At 35.5% G+C, this 23,070-nt stretch overlaps 1 protein-coding gene across 15 annotated transcripts in view; it reads right to left on the bottom strand.

The window, feature by feature from the left end:
* ROBO2 (roundabout guidance receptor 2) overlaps window positions 1–23,070 on the bottom strand; it is a 1,367,338-nt gene that overhangs the window by 558,918 nt on the left and 785,350 nt on the right. For all 15 annotated transcript variants that reach the window (XM_019659929.1, XM_019659930.1, XM_019659932.1 and 12 more), the window contains exon 2: window positions 9,843–10,169. In XM_019659929.1, coding sequence (XP_019515474.1) covers window positions 9,843–10,169 — 327 coding nt within the window. The remainder of the gene's footprint in view (window positions 1–9,842; window positions 10,170–23,070) is intronic.

Genomic DNA, 23,070 nt, shown 5'->3' with positions numbered 1-23,070 from the left:
GAGAAAAGCATACAAGTTGCAGCACAAAATTATGTTGCCTAAGAATAATGTCAACCTATATACATTTTCAGTAAAACCAACTTATATTTCTACATCACTTGAAATCTAATACATTGAAGGTTTGTAGGCGGGAAAGCCTCCAAAACTTGGAATATTCTTAACTCTATCAAAAAAGTTTTCTGGGGTTGAAACCAAGAGTGCATCTCAAAATGTCTTGGCATGAAACACTTGGCATCCTTATGAATATTTTTGTCTGTCATCTCAGGGATAACATTCATATGTTCGCAGAGATCAGAGTAATACTGTTTTGGGAAATAATCTTTTGAAAAGTAGAGGACATCACGATTTCATTTCCTGTACTGGGTTGTCGGAAAAGCCATGACGCATGTTTGTGACAGATGGCACTGGTTCATTTTTGGAAGTACTAGAGTCATTTGCATCTATGTTATTGCTTATGTCATTTGACAGCTGACAGTTCTAGCTTCATTCTAAAAAAAAATTGAGCAATGTGGTTGTTTTGGAGATTTTACAATAAGTTGAAGATGGAAGACCAAACTGTCCATTTTTGCCATATTTTACTGTTTTACTTCCATAAAGGGAAGAACGCACGTCAAGCTTGTGAAAAGTTGCATAAAGTTTATGATGACAAATGCTCTACAAGAACGTCAGTGCCAACGATGGTTCACGAAATTCCGTGCTAGTGATTTTGATCTCAACAATGCTTCTTGGTCAGGGAGGCCCATCGAGGTTGATGATGACAAAATAAAGGCATTGATCAAGTCAAACTCATGTTACATGACACGAGAGATTGCAGAAACATTGAATATCCATCATGCAAGCATTCATGACCACCTGAAGAAGCTGGGATACATAAGCAAACTCAATATTTGGGTTCCACATGAACTCAAAGAAGTTCATTTGATGGCGCCTATAAACATCTGCAATATGCTCATTAAATGTGAGGAAAACGATCCTTTTTTGAAGCGACTGATGACTGGCGATAAGAAGTAGATTGTTTACAACAATGTGGTGTGCATATGGTCTTGGTCCCGATGTGATGATTCGCCTCAAAAGACATCAAAAGCAGACATTCATCAGAGGAAGGTTATGCTCTCTGTGTGGTGGGATTTTAAATGTGTTGTGTTTTTCTAGCTTCTACCAAAGAACCAAATAATCAATTTGAATGTGTACTGTCGGCAACTGAACAGTTCGAACAAATCCATCATCCAGAAATGTCCAGAGCTTGTTAATTGTAAAGGAGTTGTGTTCCATTGCAACAACGAGAGACCACACACAAGTTTGATCAACCAACAAAAATTATAGGAGCTTGGATGGGATGTGTTGCCACACCCACCACACTCGCCTGACCTTGTGCCATCAGACTTCCACTTGCTTCACTGTCTTCAAAACTCTGTGTGCGGTGTAACGTTCAATTCAGATGTGGTTGTAAATCAACACCTTGTTCAGTTTTTCGCCAATAAAGACAGGTCCTTATGTGAACGAGGAATTATGAAGCTCACCGAAAGATGGCAAAAGGTTATTGAACAAAACGGGCAATATATCATTGATTGCTCTTTGTTCTTTATATAAATAAATGACCTTTGAAAAACATAGACAAAATACATTACAAGTTTTCCAAAAAAAAAAAGTTTTCCCTGGAATCAGAGTGAATTTAGGCGAATTTGAGTGAACAGCAACTTGAGACTTGTGCTAAGAGGGGTTGGATACAGTTAATTCAATCAACAGAAACCTGATATCAAAATACAGCATTATACATATATTTAAATAGATCATAGGTCCAAACATCTTCCCCATGAGTAGCAATTTCACACCTTCATATGTGAAGATTTAAGAGGAAGCCTGCATTTGAAAGAATTTGATGGTGAATCACAAAATGAAAAGGCGCACACACAAAACCCAAACAATACAAATGTGTGCAAATGAACACAAATATAACCTCTAAGATTGTCTCTTTTCTAATACCAAAATATTTGCTACTTTGTCTTTGGTTTCCAGTTAAAGATGCTGTGGATTAATTCTCTGATGCTGACACATTCATAGTTTATAATACTTTCAGTTGACTTTACAGATTTCTTGTAAAACAGCCTGAGACTAGCATTGTGGGTGCAGAGCAGTATAAAATCTGCCCAGCACAAACAACATACGGTTCTCATCACTCACTTCCCTCTTAACACAATCTCTTACTTGGTGTTACTCGTGTTGGAAAGTTAATAGCCTGTATTAGTTTGCTAGGGCTGCTATAACAAATGCCACAGACTAGGTAGCTTAAACAACAGAAATGTTACCTCTCACAAGTCTGGAAACTGAAAGTCCGAGATTAAGGTGTCAGCACTGTTAGTTTCTTCTGAGACCCTTTGTGCAGTCTTGCAGATGGCAGTCTTATCCCTGTGTGTTTCCTCTGTGCGTGCACATCCCTGGTGTCTCCTTATGTGTTCAAATTTCTTCTTATGAGGACACTAGTTGGATTAGATTACAACCCACACTAAGGGCTGCATTTTACCATTTCACCATTTTAAAGGACCTACCTCCAAAGACAGTCACATTCTGAGGTACTGTAGGTTAGGGCTTCAACATATGAAATTCAGGGGGGATGCTATTCAACCCAAAACATGGCCCAAGTGCCTTGAGCTATGAGTGTTCTCAGTTGTTTGTGTACTCCCCTCACCCTACCGAAAACTGAATTCTCTCTTGAAAGTTTTAGAAATACAACTAGAAGGATCATGAAAAAGCCAGTTGCTCCTATATTCATTTTTGGTCAAAATCTATGAATATCAGTTCCAGTTTGACCCACTGCCTCTTATGCACTTAAGTGAACAAATGTGTTTGCATGTTTATTTGCTTTAGGAAAGTCGTGCTGTGATGACAACATTTTTCTGTTTTTCCACTCCTGAAATTACTTAACCAACTTCTATTATAATTGCTCATTAATTTCTTATTCAAAGCTTTCCAAGGAAAAATCAAAGATATTTGGAAGCAAAAGTAACTGGTCAGAAGAAAGGTGGTGTTGGTTATTCTCAAGAAAGTGAACATCTTCTGAGAAGGCAGAATATTGTCTGCTTTCAGGACAAATAAAATGTATGTCAGGAAATGCTATGAAGACTGAAATCGCAAGATTAGTCAACTTAAATAGGGCCAAGTCAACATAATCTGGTAGAAGTTCTGTAAGTGGAAGTGATTTCAGGATTTATTCCAGCAATTCACACTTACTTGAATTAAATAAATGGATCAAAAGAAAAAACCCCGAAACTTTGTGACCATTCAATATTGTCATATAATTGTTTTATATTTTGATTTAATCTTATCTTAAAATATGGGCATAGGACACAGAAAATGTAACAAGCAGCCATTCAATACTATTTATCAAATGCTGGCAATGTTTCATGGTTGTGCTTTATACTGAAAAGGGAGTTAGATACCATTAATTTAATGGCACTAAAAATATTTTATCTACACTTAAAAGATACATATAAATTTCTCAAAAAGTTAGAGTTATACCTAAAAGAAGACCCACATGAAACTGTATGTCACACAAAAGCTTGTACAGTAATATTCATAGCAGCATTATTCACACTAGACAAAAAGTAGAAACAACCCAAATGTCCATTAACTGATAAGTGAATGAATAAATGTGGTATATCCATACAATGGAATATTATTCAGCAATATAAAGGAACGAAGTACCGATATATGCCACAAGAAGGACAATCCTTGAACATACTATACTAAGGAAAGAAGCTAGTCAAAAAAGACTATGATTTCATTTATATGAAAGTCCAAAATAGGCAAATCTATAGCAACAGAAAGTTTGCCTAGGACTGGGGCAGTTTCTGGGGAAATGGGAATTGACTGTTAATGGATATAGGGTTTTCTTTAGGTTTAAAGAAAATGTTCTAAATGAGATTGTGGTATTGGTTAAAGAACCCTGTGAATATACTGAAAAACATTGAATTGTACATTTTAAATGGATAAATGATATAGTATGTGAATTATAGCTTAATAAAGTGGTTTTAAAAAGCTCTCCATGGCTCAACCTTTTTTTCTTTTTCAATTTAATTTATCTTGTCTGTTTATAAAGCCTAAAGGTATTTTTCCTGAATAATACTCATTTGTAGCCAAACTGACTTTAAAAAAAACAAACATATATATATATATATATATATATATATATATATATATATATATATATATATTAACTTGGAATATCAAGAAAACAATTTAACTTGTATCTATTTTTAATGCCACCTGTGACCTCTGTTACTAAAGTCAGTCTACTTCTGTAACCTCTCTTCCTTGTACAGTTAAAACATCAATTTAGTTTTGGATTTAAAGCAAATAGGATCATTATGTTTGTAGTGTTCCATGGCTTTGCTAGTCTAGCAATCTGTGACCTATAAATAATGCAAGACCTTTTCCTTCTCTAAATGATTCTCGCAGCATGGGTCTTAATATATGACACAACGCGCGCACACACACACACACACACACACACACACACACACACATAGGAAAAAAAAGAAAAAAGAATAGAAATCACCCTGCAGTCATGGAATTCAATCTATTTCCAGTTCCCAATTAAATTATGAATTACATTTATTTTCTCTTTTGTAGCTGCATCAAAAATCAACTTTTAGACAGCCATGTTATTTTGTTTTACTTTTAACAAAACAAAGGTAAATGAAAGTTCTTATAGTCTGCTTTAGAAGAAAAGGAAGGAAGAGAAAGAAAGAAAAAAGATCGGTTTCCATGTGACCCCTGAACTTTGAACCACAACCCCCTTGCTACTAAAGCATTCACCACCTTAATCTCCTCTCTCCACACTGGAGTAATGCTGAGAAAAGAAAACGGAAAAAATAATCTGGGGACTTCATCAATTTTTCATGAATTTTCATTTAGGCCAGAACCCCCTCTTACCCGGGTCGATAGATCAAGCTGCTGTCATATATCTACCACCTGGGGCTACAGCTGCTATCTCCAGGGGCTGCCACTGACTTGGGCTGCATCACAGGCAGCCACACTCTGTATGAGGACCTCTGCGCTCCTTCTGCTCCAAACACAGGGAGGACTGGTGTTCTAACTGAAACCCCATCTCTGCCAGCCATGCCGAGGCTCTCTTGGTGGTCCCATCGGAAAACTGTGTATTAACTTCTTCAGTGCCAGGTGACCTGCTGTGGACTCCCCGCAATTCTCTTCTAAATGTGTAAAAGTCACTTTTTGCCTAAAGACCTTTCTTGAGCTCAGTGATTTGAAAAGTACTTTCAAGATTGCTTTTTGTTTCCCCCCCCAAATAAAACAGGGGGAAAGCAAATATGACATAAGTCATCCAAATCTTCATTGCAGTGATGGGTCCTGAATTTTTTTTTCCTCCATTATTTTGTTCCCTTATGTAAAAGTGCAGTACATATTGAAGGAAAAAAAAAATGAGAACAAATACAGTATGGTAAACAACAGGCGGACTTCTATATAATCAGTCAAGGCAGATGGTTATCAATAAAATTGCACATTTCATACAACAGCAGAAACCAAGAGTTAATTAAAAATGAAAACCAAGGTGAAGCAAAGAGTGTAAAAAATTTGCATATTTTTTTTATCACTAGTCATTTCACCATAAAAGTTGTAACAAGTTAGTTTTCTACTTAGCCATACACTCTTAACCACTTAGATATACCTAGATTAGTAACCCTCAACTATTTTGGCCCATCCCCATCCCGGGGACATTTGGCAGTGCCTGGAGACACCTTTGGTTGTCACAAATGGGGCTGGGCATGTCCTATTAGCATCCCCTGAGCAAAGGTCAGAGATGTTGTTAAACATCATACAATGCAAAGCACAGCCACCCACAGCAAAGAATCACCCTGCTCTAGTTCCCTCACACCCTATTCAGAGCTAAACTATTGGAAGAACAGGCACCATTTGTCCCTCCAAGTCCACCACCTCATTTGTCAGCTGCTGTGCTCTTTCCGTTCCCAGAGCCCGCAGATACACTTCATGTGGCCACTATGTGGCATTTACATTGCCAACCACTTTTTCATTCTTAAAATTATTTCCTTGGTTTTCTTGTCACTTGACTGTCCATATCCTATCCATTCTGAAACCTCCTCTGAGTCTCCTGCGCTGGCAATTCTTTCCTCTGTGCACCATTAAATATCGGGGTTCCTAACAATAGGGGTGGTCTCAGCCCGTATGAAGCACTTCTCGCACACAGCCTACCAGAACAATCAGGTCTACTTCTGCCTACACCCAGTGGTTTCAACCTGTCTCAGGAAGACCTTGCTCTCAATTTCAAAAGCTTTTCTTTATTTTTTTTTCTTTTTTTTTTAATAGAACATACAATATTTTTAGCTTGATATCTCACCAGCGTGGTGAACAATAGAGCCAAAGCTGATTTTAGTCTTCAGTTCCCACCCACTACAGTTAACTTCTGCATCTGCCATTCCTATATACCCAGTCCACTCTGCAAAAACAAAGCAAAACAAAAACTACACACACACACAGATAGGAATCACCCTCTATCCTCAAAATTGACCTGAAAGTGATATGATTTAGAATTTCTAAATATGATTCAAACTATTTCCTTCTTTCAATCTTCAGCACTATGTTCAGTTTAATATCTAATATAAACTCTTTCCCGAGTTACTGGGCAGCTCAATTCTACTTAATTCTTCTGATTTCAGTCATCATTCCTTAAACCCAATCCTCAGTTCTCTTTCAAAGACTCTCCTCTTATATGTGCTGCTGAAATGGGCACCATTCTCCTTCTACATAACAAAAATAGTCTAGATTTTATTATGCAGTACATGCCTACCTTTTGAACTTATGCTGCCTACCAACTTCATATCAAGCTACCAGCAGTTCTCCAAATACACAATGTTTTTAGGCTTCCGTTCTTCCTTTTGATGGAAAAAGAAATGGATGTGCCATAATTGAGCATTTACGTTGAGTGTTCTAAAATACGAAGGTCAAACAAGTATATAATCTGCAGCTGTCCCTCTACCATTTTACAAAAATACACATTGGTTACCAATAGTATTGGGAAACCACAGTGCTTAATCCAAATTTCCATAGTAATATTTTTTATGAAACACATAAGGAAAGACAGAACATAATGAGCTAATGCGAAAGAGATGAGCAGCATATAAATGAATACTATTTGATCTTTCATTGCCTCAAATAGCATGAACTGTCGACATGGCATTAGAAGAAAGAAATTTATTCACTAGCTAAATTCAATTTAGAAGATTTCTTGTTTTCCTCTCTAGGTCAGAAGTATTTTTAGCATTTCTCAAAGCTCACTGATTTAAAATTTAAAAAGCCACTGTCACATTACAAGAAAAGAAAAAAATCATGGTTTAAGATTTTCCTCCTAAAATAGTTTAATTCATTATTAATGATGCAATTAGAAAGAAACCAATCCTTCAGATTAAATACAAATACAAAATGCATGTGTATTGAGAGCAATATTAACAAAGCTAACGTTCAGGGGAAAAAAATAAGTGTTTACTTGCCCAAAAATAAAATGACTGGCAATTTAGATCAACTTTAACATTGAGAACACAAGTTATTTAAGAATTTGAAATAATTATGTGGTGTTAAGTAGATACAAGAACAAAATTAAAAATTCTTAATTTTTATTTATTTAAAATAGGCCAGATTTCATATAAGTGTTTTTCCAAATATGACACAATTCTATAAAACTGAAAATTAGAAGAATCAGGATCTGATCTTGAATATCCCATTAGTTTATTGTCTACATTTTCGTCACTTAACTATCATGGGTTTCATTTTATCTATAAAAGGGGAGAATAACACCTGTTATACTGGGGGTTCCAAAAAAATGTATACACATGACTTGTACTCATCTTTTGTTATCGGTATATATTATTACAATTTTAATACACTTTTTTTTCCTTTCTTAAAATGTGTATATACTTTTTTTTGGCACCCTTTGTATTTACTATAAAGGGATCCATTAGGGGAAAAGGTCAATAAAATTTGCATTGAAGTATTTCAACAAGTTTGGAAAGTTCCAGAAATAAGATATTTCAAAATAAAAATGAATTGGTTTGGAATACTTTCATTCTTGAGGTTTTAACGTGTTTATTTCAAATCTCTCTAAATGGCATTTAACTGGTTTCACAAAAGTCAGTCATAAAAATGAAACTGCCTGGTGTCCAGACCAAAATGGCATCACTATCTAAGATTCTAATGCTCATATTATGAGGCCTTTTAAAAACAAATTTGTTTCTTAGGATTCTTCTAATCTTTTCCTATTGGATTTGCACATTTCAAGCATCAGTGGGTTCCAGATTTCCTGGTACAAACTTTAAGTCAAAAGACTGGACACGAGAACAAAAGCTTTCATTGGGATAGATGAATAAGAAAACCATGATTCTGTTTACTAAAAGATACTTTCATGTGTAAAGGTAATGATAAAATGTAATGACAGATCATTGAGAATTTCAATACACAATACACAAGTTTTACAGTCAAGTATGATACCTTGTAGCATGAAAGCACAGTATCAATTTTAATTACAGACATGAGACCATCAGCTATTTTTTAGCACTACTCTCCCAAACATATAAATAAGACTCGTGCCTACTGAAATTCCTCAATTATCTTATCTATGAAGACCTACTGGTACAACCAGAAAGTTGAAAGGTACAAACTTTTTTAAGGTCCAATTGTTGGCATCTTATTCAGAATTACTTCTAGATAAAATCTCTCCTCAATATTGATAATATGAAACATATGGTCACCAAATTCTTGCTTATAAATTTAAAAAAAGAAAAAAAGAATGTATCATATTCTTCAATTTGTCTGGAAAACAATGTATGAAATTATGCAATCAATGTTCAAATAGCTGCAAAACACATATTTTGATTTATTAGAGTTTTTGAGTTATCTTATCAATAAATACATACACATCTATGTACATATATGTATACCGGGGTGCCAAAAAAATGCATACAAGTGGACACTTTGGTCAACCTTGCTCAAGCCGTAGTTCGCTGTAATCAGAAGTGTCTGGACACTGATAGGAACCACTGAGCACCTCTTGTAATTGCAGAAGTCAAATGTGATTTGTATTCATCTTTTGTTATCAGTATATATTAAATATCACAATTTTAATAGCTTTTTCCTTTCTTAAAATGTGTATACATTTTTTTGGCACTGTGTGTGTGTGTGTGTGTGTGTGTGTGTGTGTGTGTGTGTACATATTTTTTTAATATCAATATCAAAGTCAGGGCAAATCCTTAGCTATTGCTGATTACCAATACTGAATAAGATCCTTCTATGTATAAACAGTCTATGCCTACAGAAATCAGATCTCTTCTCCGATGAATGTTTTTATTAAAAAAAATATATAGTTGCTGTTTTTCCCAATATGCCTTGGGCAATAATTCCTGAATGTAGCCTAGAAGTAAAAGAGTTAATTTAACCTAGAGAGTATATTCTTTTTAAAATTCTGTAATAAAACAGAAATCAGTACAATATTGAATATATGCCTTGTATCTGATGCCATGTTACACAAACTTCTTATTTTAGCACAGCCAAGTTTAATACTTGTATACATCTCTCATTGATAATTCAAATTTTAAAAATGACCAGCATCATCACCACCTTGCTTTAATATAAACCAATTTACAGCAACACCCTGACATTATTTGACCAGCTTTCTTTGGAGAAAGCAAACTAAAATTATGTAGAACGTGTTGATTTCTTTCTTCTTTAGGTATTGTCTATGGGAACAAATCACAGCTTACTATGAGTTAATCAACGTAAACATGCATGTCATTTATGATGTTCCTTATGTTACTTACATGCCACTTCCAGAGATGCATTTCGACTCACTGCTTCACCAAGATAGTTCCTTGCAACGCAGACGTAGCTTCCTTCATCAGGTTTACTTCTGCGCCCGTGCACAATGCGCAAAAAGAACAAGGATCCGCTGGGCAGCAGCATCCTATGGGACCGGGGATCATCCTTGTCAGTCTCCACCCGCTCACCATCTTTGTACCACTCAATAGTGGGTGTTGGTCGGCCCTCAGCCTTACAGTTCAAAGTGGTGGGCTCTCCCTTAGAAACAATGACGTCTGAAGGGTGCTCCACAATCCGTGGGGGGAAGTCCTCCTGGCGAAGACGAGATCCTACAAAACATGACAGGATGAACACAAACTTTAGTATTTTCTTATCTATAGCTTTTATTTCACTTAAGTTCACATTGGTGAAATTTACCTCTTCAACTATTCAAAATACAGTTACTACTATTTTATACATGGTTCACTCTTTTGTTCTTTATACATCTCATAAGTCATCCCAATTCCTTTGTGGAATGAGGCAATAGAGCAATAAATTAATGTTAATTCTAATGAATTAGGTTTAACATGTCCCTAAACCACAACAAGTGAAAGTAAAAGAGAACATGAGATTTTCTTTTGTCACCAGCATGTTGGAATGGGTACTAAGGTGAGTAAGACTAATCTCTGTCCTCAAAGTGCTTACTATTACCGGGGGAGAGAGGCAAGTGGGTAAGTACCTGGAATGCACACATAGATACTGTTTATCATGCTGATGTTGTGTTATCAGACTTAACATAAAAAGAGACCTGAGCATTATATATAAATAATTCAATTTAACAGATAAGGAGGAAGCTTAGGAAATTACATCAGCTGCCCAGAAACATCAAAGAAGTAAGCAGTAGAGGCAGGATTTGAATCCAGTTGTGCCTGACTGAAGAACTCAAGTATAATCACTATGTTAAAATGAGTTGTGCTGTATGAAGGTCCAATAAATGCATCACAGGAAGAAAACAGGGGAAAAAAGGTTAACTCTTAATAAGAAGTCTCTCCCCCAAAAGATGGCATTTAAGTTGAGCTGTAAAGAATAAAACCATGTCAATAGAGGAAGGCAGGCATTCAGATGGAAGGAACAACATGAGCAAAAAAACAAGGAAGTGAGAGTACATGCATAGTGGATTTCACAATCAGGGAGGAAGTTGATGGGGCTGGTGAGGATAAAAGGTAGGATTGAAGCCATAGACAAAAGGGCTTTAAATAACATGCTAAGGAGTGTGACTTTTAGTCTATATGGCTAACTGATTTTGAGGGACAGTGACCTGACTACTTGTGTATTTAGAAAGACACTTTTAGCAGTGTAAAAGATAGCAATCGAAGCAAAAAGACAGTTGAGAGTTACTTAAATATCCCAGAGAACCATTAAACAGAAACTGACCTTGAGAAATGATGCAGAAAGTAGAAAAATGGAGAAAGATATAAGGCATATCATAAAATAACACTTGATAGAATTTGGTATATCACCATATAGTAAGGAAGGGTGATAGGTATCAATGACTTCCTTGTGACTGCAATGAAAATGGGGCCATTAAGGGGCATAAAAAACAGGAAGAGAATGACCTGTTGGTATTTTAAGATAACATTTTGCATATCCTCTTTGAATGTTTTTAATTTATAAGGTATCTATGGATATTATTGGTGGAAATGTCTGCAATATTCTAAAGGAGATACTGAGAGACAAAATCTAAAGGAGATACTGAGAGACAAAATCACATGTGAGGACATAATGATAACCTACATATGGGCTTTTAAAAGTCTGCTCTTAAAATTTTCCAACCACTCACCTAATATTAGCACATTTCTGCTTAATAAACACAAGTAATATTTTTTCAATATTACTTTTGAAAGTTTACTTTCAATATTAATTAAAAATGAATATTTTAATTTGACAGGGGAAATTTAATTTGTTAGTGAATAAATCTTTTCTTTCCTGAAGAGGATTAAATTTTAAAAGTTGCTGATTACCATTTGTTATCTCATCAATTCTGAGAATGAACTTAAACATTACAAGTACTAGGTACCTAAAATAAAAGAGTAGTTTATAGTACACAGGTCAGACATTTAAAAAAAAAAAAAAGAACTAGGGGTGGCCAATTAGCTCAGTTGGTTAAAAGGCAGTGCTCATAACACCAAGGTTGCTGGTTCAATTCCCACATGGGCCACTGAGTTGTGCCCTCCACAACTAGATTGAAACAACTACTTGGAGTTGCTGGGTTCTGGAAAAACACACTGTTCCCCAATACAATTAAAAAAAAGAAGAAGAAGAACTAAAGAAACCCAGGAAGAGATCCAAGATGGTATAGTAGATAAACATTGCACCTGTCTCCTTACGTAAACACATTAAAATTACAACTAAATTACAGAACAACCTACCTGTAGAACCATGTTAATTCTAGTTGAACAGAAGTTTCATAAGTATAGATTACAAAGAAGCAGCAACATCAAGACTGGTAGGAGGAGCACAGACATAGAATGGGACAGCGACAAAACTCCATGTGGCGGTTGAGAATCAAGAGGGATATCTCAGCCTTGGAGATTCCCCTCAGATGAGCGAGGAACTCCAGCCCACACAGGATCCCCACCCAAGAGTACTGCTGCCTGGAAGAGACCCCACAACATCTGGTTGTGAAAACCAGTGGGGACTCTAACCATCCAGATGGGACAGAAGGCTGTGAGAAACGCAGCCGTCCTCTTAAAGGGCCCAAGCACAGACTCACTTGCAAGCATGCACCCTGGGCTCCAGCGTAGAGACGGTGACTCAGGGTGCATCAAGGACACACAGGGAAAGACTGGGGTGTGTGATTGCAGGCAAGGACTGGAAAACAATTGCCATTTTCCCTGTATGGGGTCCTTCTCCTGTGCAGCTAGCACGCAGACACATTCTTTTCATGTTGAGCCCACCCCCAAATGACCAAATCTGAATCTGATTGGCCTGGTGAGCTCCCCTGAAACCCCGTCTTCTCTAACTCCCCCAATGCTGGAGGTATTTTCTCAGTGAGGAGCCAGCCCCACCTGCATTACATTCTTTCATGGAAAACTATCAGGGTCTGTGGGCCCCAGGTGGGCAGAGACTGGCCTCAGTGTGCTCTGAGACTTTTGCTGAGTAGCTCCAGGCTCAGCAGCAAACCAGAATCTACATTAACTTGGTGACCACAACTCTTCCCATTCTAGTGACACCCTAACACCCTGCCTCACCCAACTGATGTACCACATGAGGCTTTATCAGTGGTTGAACCTCAAGGAAAATGGCAGCAAGGCTCAAGGTGTCCTAGTTTTTTTTGGGGGGGGACTACCAAAGGGAAGTGGCAGCCATCCTCGCCTCACAGCGTGGCCTCTCCCTTGCACCTTCAAGTTTAGCACAGGTGGTAAACAACAACACATCACTTCGTATATCCTACCAGGTAGTCCCCCCACTGGTCACAGGCTGTGGATGACCTAGACCTGCACTGGAGCCCCTCCCAAAGAGGCCCGACAACTGATATACTTGGATGTTGGCTTCAGACCACAGCAGAGCACCACCCAATTAGCTCCACAAGCGGCAAACACAAAGGGCGATCTCCACAGGCACCAGAACCCACTAGGGCGAATCCCATTCAGTGGGGTAAGATCCCCACACAGCAGCCTATAAGCTGTGAACATGGCTAAACCCCACAGCCAGTCAGCCTGAGGGTCAATACCACCCACCGATGTGCCAATAGCAATCAAGGCTCAACAATAACAGGAGTACGCACACAACCCACACAAGGGACACTCCTGGAGCACCTGGCACAGGTGATATAATGTACAGCATAGTGGCTATAGTCAATAATATTGTGATAGTATGGTACAGTGTCAGATGGTTGCTAGACATCATGGCGATTACTTCTTTAGGTATATAAATGTTGAATAACTATGGTGTACACCTGAAACTAATATAATATTGTATGTTAACTGTATTTTTTATAAAAATCTTATTTAAAAAAACCAAATCATTTACATATTAGGTAATCATATCATGTATCACAATAATAAAGAAGGTTATATATTGTAAGCCCTGGGTCCCTAGAGCAAATGAGGAATTTGAAAGTTATAAAAATTAATAATTATTTAAAAAGTAATATTCAAAAGAGATCTCAAAGTATTTAAATACTCATATAAAGAGCTAATCATAGTTTGCAAATCAGTAACATCTTTCCAAATGTAAAGGTCTGGACACACAGCCATAGAATCTGATCCTGAAATGCATCAAGGGTTGGTTATATGTCACTTCTCACATAGCAAGCATATGGTAGACTACAACCACCTTGCTTAGATGTCCTCCTTGTTCTTCTCTAATCTCCCATACGCAGTCTCCCTACTGTCAAAGTTGTTCTATTATTAAGACTAAGCAAGTCAATCATCCATGTTTAAGAGTACTAATTAGTATATCACATAGTTCCCTACATTATTAAACATTTGGCCTGGATAAGGCCTGAATAAAACCTTAAATATATTAATTAAATAAGTATATTTAATTAAATAAATACTTATTAAATAGACATATATGAGAAAAAAGAGGCACAATATCTAAACTATTTGACAATAAGATTTAGAATCCAGCATGTTCCACTCAGAGGAGTTTACTCAATTATTACTATAATATATATAAACTATTCTAGCATTGTCACATTTTGATATGCTTCTACTAAATTGATTCCCACTATGATAAAAACCTCAGGGGCTGGCCAAGTGGCTCAGTTGGTTAGGAGCACGAGCTCTGAGCAACAGGTCGCAGGTTCGATTCCCACATGGGCCAGTGAGCTGCACCCGAGCTGAGCTGCCCTGATCTGCCGACGGGCAGCCAGATGACTCTGTGGTTAGAACGGGCGCTCTTAGCAACAAGGTTTCTAGCTCAACTCCCACATGGGATGGTGGGCTACACCACCCGTCCACCCACAACTAAGATTGAACATGGCACCTTGAGCTGAGTGGTGCTGAGCTGCTGATGGGCAGCTGGATGGCAATTGGACTTGGAGCTGAGTTAGCTGCGCCCTCCACAACTAAGATTGAAGGACAACTTGGCTGTTTCCCTTCCCCAATTGCCCAACACTGTTCCCCTTCCCCAATTCCCCAATAAAATCCTTAAAATAAAATAAAATAAACATAAAAAGAACATCTATAATCTAAATTTAAGAGATAAAACTCAAACAATCAGAAGAAATTATAGAAGCAAATTTTCATGGCTTGCATTAGGGAAAACCTTCCTGGATACAAAACCAAAAGCACAAGTGACAAAACAAATAATAGCTAAATTGGACTTCATAAAATTTAAATATGTTCCTGCTTGAAAAAAAACACATAAAAAAATAGAAGGAAACCCACAGAATCAGAAAAAAATATTTGTAAATCATGCATTTGATATTGTAGCTGTATTTTATGCATTGCTCCCTATCTATCTATCTATCTATCTATCTATCTATCTATCTATCTATCTATACTTCATCTATCTATCATCTCACTGGTAAGACCTTTTCACTTTAGTTTATGCCCTATTGCTGTTTCTGGCCTGATGATTAATTAAATTTAAAACCTAAAATTATAAATGAAGAAAATACCTTTTGGTAAGAGTGAATACAAATTGTTACAATGCCTTGTATTAAATTTATTCACAGTACCTTTTTACAAATACCATATTTGTAAATCATGTACTATATATCTAGATTATATAAAGAACTCTTGTAATTCAATAAAAACACAGATAATCAAATATTAAAATGAACAAATGATTTAAATAGGTATTTATCCAATACAGCTAGACCAATAGCCAGTAATCACATGAAAATATGCTGAACAACATTGGCTCTTAGGAAAATACAAATCAAAACCATAATGAGATAAACTTCATAACCACTAGGAACGCAATCAGCAAAAAAAAAAGTAAAATAAGAATTGTCTGGAATATGAAAAAATTGAAAGCCTCATACATTGCTGACAGGAATGTAAAATGATGCAGCTACTTTGGAAAATAATCTGAAGCTTCTCAAAAGTTTTGGAATTAATATATAACCCAGCAATTCTACTGCTAGGTATATACCCAAGAGAAATGAAACCTTATGTCCACATAAAATCTTGTATGTGAATGTAATATAATGTTCATAGCAGCATTATTCATAAACACAAAAATAAATTGAAAGAAACTGTCTGTCAACAGATGAATGGATAAATAAATGTATATCTCCATAATGTAATATTATTCAGCAATAAATAGGAATGAAATACTGATAAATACTACAACATGGATAAACCTTAAAAACATTATGCTAAGTCAAAGAAGTTAATCACAAAAGACCACATATTGTATGATTCCATTGTTATGAAATGTCCAGAAAAGGAAAATCCCTAGAACAGAAAGTAAATTTGTGGTTGTTTAGTGTGGGTGAGAGGGACTGGGGGAGAAGGGGGACTGGGGAATCTTTTCAGGGTGATGAAAATATTCTAAAACTGACTATAGTGATGATTGTACAACTCTGTGAAAATAATAGAAATAATATAGTGTATACTTTAAATGGGCGAATGGTGTGGCATGTGAATTATATCTCAATAAAAATGTTTTTAAAAAGTCATGAGTAAAGGTACTGTAAATAAATTTAACACAAGGCATTGTAACATTTTGTGTTCACTCTTACCAACAGGTTATTTTCTTCATTTATAATTTTAGGTTTTAAATTTAATCATCAGGCCAGAAACAGCAACAGGGAATAAACGAAACTTGAAAGGTGTTAACAGCTAGGTGATAGATAGATAGAGGAGAGAAGATGATAGATAGATGATAAGTAGATAGATAGGTAGATAGATGATAGATGTAGATAGATGATAGGGAGCTATGCAAAAAATACAGCTACAATGTCAATGTTTAGATGTTATTAATAATATGTGTTATTTTCCAAAATTATCTCCTAGTAAAATTAAGCCACGAAGATTCTCTATGATTACACTAATGCTGACTGTGACTAGAGATACCTCTCTAAGTTATCACTCCTCCAGTTTGAGAGGTACCTAGGGCGACATGAAAAAGTGAAGGCTGCATGAATAAGAATGGGCAATGTGGTAGGAGTAAAGGACAAGGGTTATTAATCAGCAAATATTTATGCTTCACTTTTACCAGGTACAAACTGGAACACCAATGTCCCACCAGTTGGTTTCAATGACAAAAATAGATCATGTATTAATATATAAATCAGCAGGACATGCAGTAAACATTCAATATATCTTCTTTTCCCCTTCTACAAACGATAACATATTTTCCAAAATTTCCCCCTTAAAACTCTAAGTTTAAAAGCTCTAAGTTTTCAAGTTGTTGGCTGGTTTCTATCTGGCCAAAATAAATGCTATTCAAAATATTCTCCATGGGAAGAAAAATTTCTCAGCACCACTACAAAAGATGTTCGTGTTGATTAGTCAGCTAACATAATTTGAAATAAAATGGAATCAATCAATCACTTCATCAAGTCTGTCCTTACAATTTACCATACTTGAACTTTTCATGATGACTAAATTCCAGGGTGCTTTCCTTATGAGGGAGGGGGAATGGAAAAGGGCTTTGAGGTAACTATTTTTTGTTGTTGTTTTCTAGAGGTACTATGATATGATAGGATTTGGTGAGAAAGTCATTGTTTGGAAAACACAAAGACTACTTTATCCATTAGAACCTTATTGAAACTCAGGAGGTTATCTAATTTAGCAATAGCCTAAATAAATTTATAAGATTCTCAATCATTCCAGAAGCACAGCCATCCCATGGTAAAAATAAGTTTGAATTAGAAACGACATCAACACTGAAGCCCAGAAATACTACTTATTTATTACAAAATTTCTACATGGATTTTCAATGTTATTAAACTCAAGGAACAGGGTATGAAAGGGAATTGACAAATATAAAGGATGTCTCTTATGCAAACTTAACAGGCAGCTTTGATTCTGAAAGTTTCAGTTGTAAAATATGACATCTAGTAGCATGTTTATTACCCTGTCTTCTGGGTTCAACAGGCAGAAGATTGAGCTACCAGGGACCCTCTTGTTCCAAAGCTCATTTTATAGATGAAAAAAAGAAAAAAAATAGAGAACCAGTGAACTGAAATTTCCTTCCCCCAAACTGAGACTAAAATATAGTTGCAGTTGCCTCAGCTGTGAGTCCAGGCTCTGTTTTCAGGATGACTTTTTTTTTTCTAGTACCCTGCCAGAATTTTGAAAGTCTAAAATAGAAAGCCCCAAGCATTAGATATCCGTTGCTTATTTGTTTCTTTCTTTCTTTCTTTCTTTTTTCCTGGTTTCTGGGCCATTGTATGATTCAGTATACGATCTTAAGCAAGTTACCTAAACTTTCTTATGGTCCTATTTCTTTGTCCTCAGATTGACAACTGGAAGAGTGAATTGCTACAAATTCATTGTTTTATAATTTGATCACACTGCTCATGGCTGTCACATCATAATGGACATATCTAAAAGAGAAGATAATAGGTAGCAATTTAAGTTTATTACCACAGAGCAAATTTTCTTTTTCCAGTTATATTAAAAAATAATTGACATACATCACTGTATAAGTTTAAAGCATACAGTATGATGGTTTTATTTATATATATTATAAAATGATTATCACAATAGGTTCAGCTATTGTATCTCATAAAGATAAAATAAAAAAAGATGAAAATAATAAAGGAAAACATTTTTTCTCCTTGTGATGAGAACTGCTAGGATTTAGTCTCTTGACAACTTTCCTATATATCATACAGAACTGTTAGCAATAGACGTCATGTTGTACATTACATGCTTAGTACTTATTTATTGTATAACTGGAAGTTTGCACATTTGACCACCTTATCCAACCCCCCACCTTCCCACCCCTTCAGTGCTACCCCACCCCATCTCTACCTGTGGTAACCACTAGTAGTCTCGTCTTTTTTCCATGAGATATATTTTTTTTAATATTGCACATATAAATGATTTCATACAGCATTTGTTTTTCTCTAACTTATTTCACTTAACAGAGAACCTTTTTAAAGATATGTGCATTAATGTTCGTACTTTTTATGAAAGTATAGATTAGAAAGGTTTGCCCTTTGTACATCTTCTGTCTACTATCAAAAGCAATGGGTATCAAAATGCCTTCTGAGAGTCCTCCAAAAGTTAACAATTGAAAACCTTTTGTTTAAAAAATAGCTTATGTAACACTTCAAATTTCTTCTTAAATTTCTAAGAAATGTATTCAAATTGCCAATAAATACATGGTTCTACAAATCACTTTAACCAAAGACCAACTGGTAGTACATGGATATTTATCTTAAAAATAAATCTTGTATCCATTATTTAAAACACAGCACTAGTTAAGATATTTAAATTTTCCTTCCTTTTCCAGAGAGTGCAGGTTACTATTTCAGGAGAAGGTAAATGAGAGATTCATAATACTTTCTCTCCTAATTCCACAACTGTATTTCAGGACCTTATTTCTGTATTCTTAACAGAAATTGCTGAACATATTAAAAGTGGAATACGTTTTTTTTTTCTTTTTTTCTTCCAACACCCTATTATTAAGTACCTTCATTAGGTAAGTTTTAAGTGCTTTTTATAATATTTCACTTTCTGGATGCGTATATCCAGTACAATGAGACTGTCCTCACCTGAGCAGGTGGGCACCAGGAACAGCACCAGCATCCAGGGGGAAGGCAGGACTGGTTTAGGTAAGTTAGAACCAGCAGCCAAAGGCAATCACATCCAGGGGTGGACATACGGGAATATCTATGTACCACCAAAGAGAAATTTTGAAACCACAAATGTGAAAAGTTTCCAGTAAATTTTAGGGGTGATTTCCTCCTGAGAAATAAATTAATTTCCTACTTTATAAATTCATTTTCTAACAATTCAGTAAGGAATGAATGTATTAACCTAGGCATTCCTCCAATACTATTTCAAATCAATTTGCTACATCTTACCATGGTTGAAGGCATTCTTTAAAGAGTGATTTGCCACCAAATCAGGGATTTTCATGGGTTATGCAGATTTGCCTTACAATAACAAAAATAGTCTCTATTCCAGGAAGACCATCTTTGAAATTTAGCTTCTTATTGCCATGTTTTTAATATTTTGATGTGGTTTCAGAATTGCACTTGGCTTTATAAAAGATCATGCAATGAAACAATCTTGAAACTCATTAAATTGCTCAACAATGTTTAATTTGCTAAAAATCATTGGCAATTATTTGGTGGATACTATGAATGGATTTCCAGAAAATTACATTCTACATATGTAAACTCCTAGTGGAGTTTTAGCATTTTATTTAGCATATTAGCATTTTATTCTATTTCCTAAGGAATATATTGTGAAAATTCTGTAGTAGCAGCATTAACATTCATAACTATAGATACCAAAGGCCCCAGGAGCCAGTGCCAGAAAACACGATTCCTACCAGCACTGGTATTTCACACGTGTGCACCAAGCTTTGTTAAATATTTAGTTTCTGACACATTTGCTTAGAACTCTTGGTATATTTTTCTCTAGCCTGAAATATTTTATTATAAAGCTAAATCCAGATTCAATGACCCTAGTTAAAATTGTAGACAAACTTATTTTAATATATAGTACAACAAGGATTTTTTAAAAAACAGATTTGAAAATGTTATTACAATTCAGAATATTTCTTGGGAGAAAAATGATTAAAACAGTACCTAAAAAAAAAAAAATCACAACTGCCATGAGCCAAATATCTTAGCTGCATCATGTCTAACTAATGCATACAATGACTGATTTTAGGCTTGTTCAGTTCCAATTAACATTCAGCTACTTAAGAAATTGAGCTAACATTTGAATCTCATTGCATTACGCCATTATCTTTTTTTATATGGCTCTTAAACCATAGATTGGCTTACATGGAATGGAAGTAAAGAAAGACACCTCAGAAACCGGATGTAAAATTTTGTGGGGATGTGCGCATGGGCCTTTTAACGAAATCTTTGGCAAGTAATAGAGACTCTTTGCCAATAAGAGGACTCTGACTTGAAATTGCTCTTTTTCAAATGAGGAATAAGAGTATGAACTCAGGCAAGTCTCTGACCCTCTTCACACCCTGGTTTCCTTATCTATAAAATGTAAAAGAACCAACCTAACAATATTACTGTGATGACTGAATGAGATTTTCTCATGTGTTGAACATACAGTAAGCACTTGGTAAATGTTCACACTATTTGTGTTTTTATAATATACAATCCTTTTATTATATAACCTCTATTACTACACTCAAATGCATCTCTGACCCTATACAGATGAAGAAGGACTGCCTGCCATCTATAAGATACAGTCTTTTCTATGCAACAGTACACCATTCAAAATACAGCATCTGCTGATCTCTCCACTGTGGTCTTCTACCACAGTCTGTTCCTACCAACCACTTAAAGGTCATTCTGAATGATACACCTGACTTTCACTTCCCTGAAGGCTCCATATTTTCAACAATCTTGCACCTTAGTCAGATTTGCCACATATTATAAGTTCCAAAGATGACAATATTGGGTGATCAATCAATATGTTACATACAAATGCATGAAAAAATATATCACTTTTGTTATCCTGTCAATGGAGCTATAGGTAGCTAAATTTTTATCAAAAATTCTACAACAGCTAAAAACTGCTTCTACTTTGATTCATGACAAATTGGATGTGTGGGATTTTCATACCAGACATCACTGTCTAGGTATGCTGAGGAAATAATTGGTAAACTGTAGTCATTGAAATTTAATCAAATATCGATATGTAATAACTCTTTTTGTCCACCTTAAATATTTTAGTGAAATAGGTTATACCAATACTGATGATTTTTCTTCATGAAAATATTGAATCCCTTGTGTGATTAATGCATGGGAAGCTTCAATTTTTTGGTTGCTTTCCATTATAAGGTTAAACAGGATTAGAAAATATCAAAATCAATTTTTGGAAGGCACATTATCATGACTTCAGTTAAAAGAATATTATCAGAACATTGTCTGAAATTAACTTTTACCAGTAGTGTAAGGGGGTGGTGAAAACAAAATCATGTTTTCCTTTTTAATGCAATTTTCTTGAAATCTTTAAATTACAGTTTTATGAAATTCTGTATCTTTAAAATACAGCTAGACCTCTTTCAACAAAGACCCAAGTCAAAGATGAGTGTAGTGATCCCAAAGATGAAAAGGAAGATTTTCTCTTGAATAGTGGGATCAGCAATATTGTGTTCAGTTTTCTTTATATCGTACAATGGCATGTTGGGATTCTTTTTCTGAAGCCTGTACCATGAAGAGTAAAGGAGGTTTATAAAGGTAACTGAATATAACTTGTACTTACTGCTTTGTCTTGGACTAGCATGCTCAGGGTGAATGGGCTTTCACAGTTGACCAAACTAAACAGAAGTGACAGTATCACATTTCTGTGGAGGTATTTGCAGTATACACACCTAAATTCACTTTTAAAGTGGTTTCTCCACTAAAAACACCTGGGACAAGATTGTGATCCAGAGAAAGTTGAAAAACAGGCCATGTTTAATCAGCTGCAAATAGCTCTTAAGTTTGGAATTAAATCTGTTTTCAAATCTTTAGAATACTATAAAAAAATTTCAAGTTGCATTTTGCCCTCACTCTATGCAATGCATGAAAATAAAAATAAATATAAACCTTCTTTCAACAATGGCTTAAAGCATCCCCCAAAATATGTATATAAACAAATTAACCTCTTTAAGAAAAATATTTTCTCGGTTTTATTTGGTAAATCAATGATTTTGATATGACATCTGTCGTAAGGCTATACAAATGGTTGGTTAAATTGAGACTGAAAATCACAGTTGCTTTAGTCTAGTAAATAAAGAATGTAAGTCACATTGATTGTCAGGATACTTTTCATTCGGGGATCTACTTTGTCCTCATTTTTGTCTATTTATGGTATCTTTTCATGCCTTTAAAAAGTGAATGATTTAATACAACTTTAATTTTTTTTTTAAGGAATGTCTTCTGTTTCAGAGCAAAATGACCACCAGATAACATCATTGCTGCAGCAGAAATGCTGAGTATAGTTTTCAGTTAAAAGAGTCTGTGTGCATAGAAAAAAAAGAGCTTTTTTTTTTTTTGCTGAATGGAGAAAAGCAGCAAATGGGAGTGTTATTAAATAATCTTTTTCTGCTTGAACTATGTTTCACTAAAACATGTCAAGGATGCAATTCCTT

This window comes from Hipposideros armiger, unplaced genomic scaffold (assembly GCF_001890085.2).
Source record: "Hipposideros armiger isolate ML-2016 unplaced genomic scaffold, ASM189008v1 scaffold_308, whole genome shotgun sequence".
Taxonomy (NCBI): domain Eukaryota; kingdom Metazoa; phylum Chordata; class Mammalia; order Chiroptera; family Hipposideridae; genus Hipposideros; species Hipposideros armiger.
The sequence above is the reverse complement of the archived record's forward strand: the minus strand, read 5'-3'. Positions and strand labels throughout refer to the sequence as shown.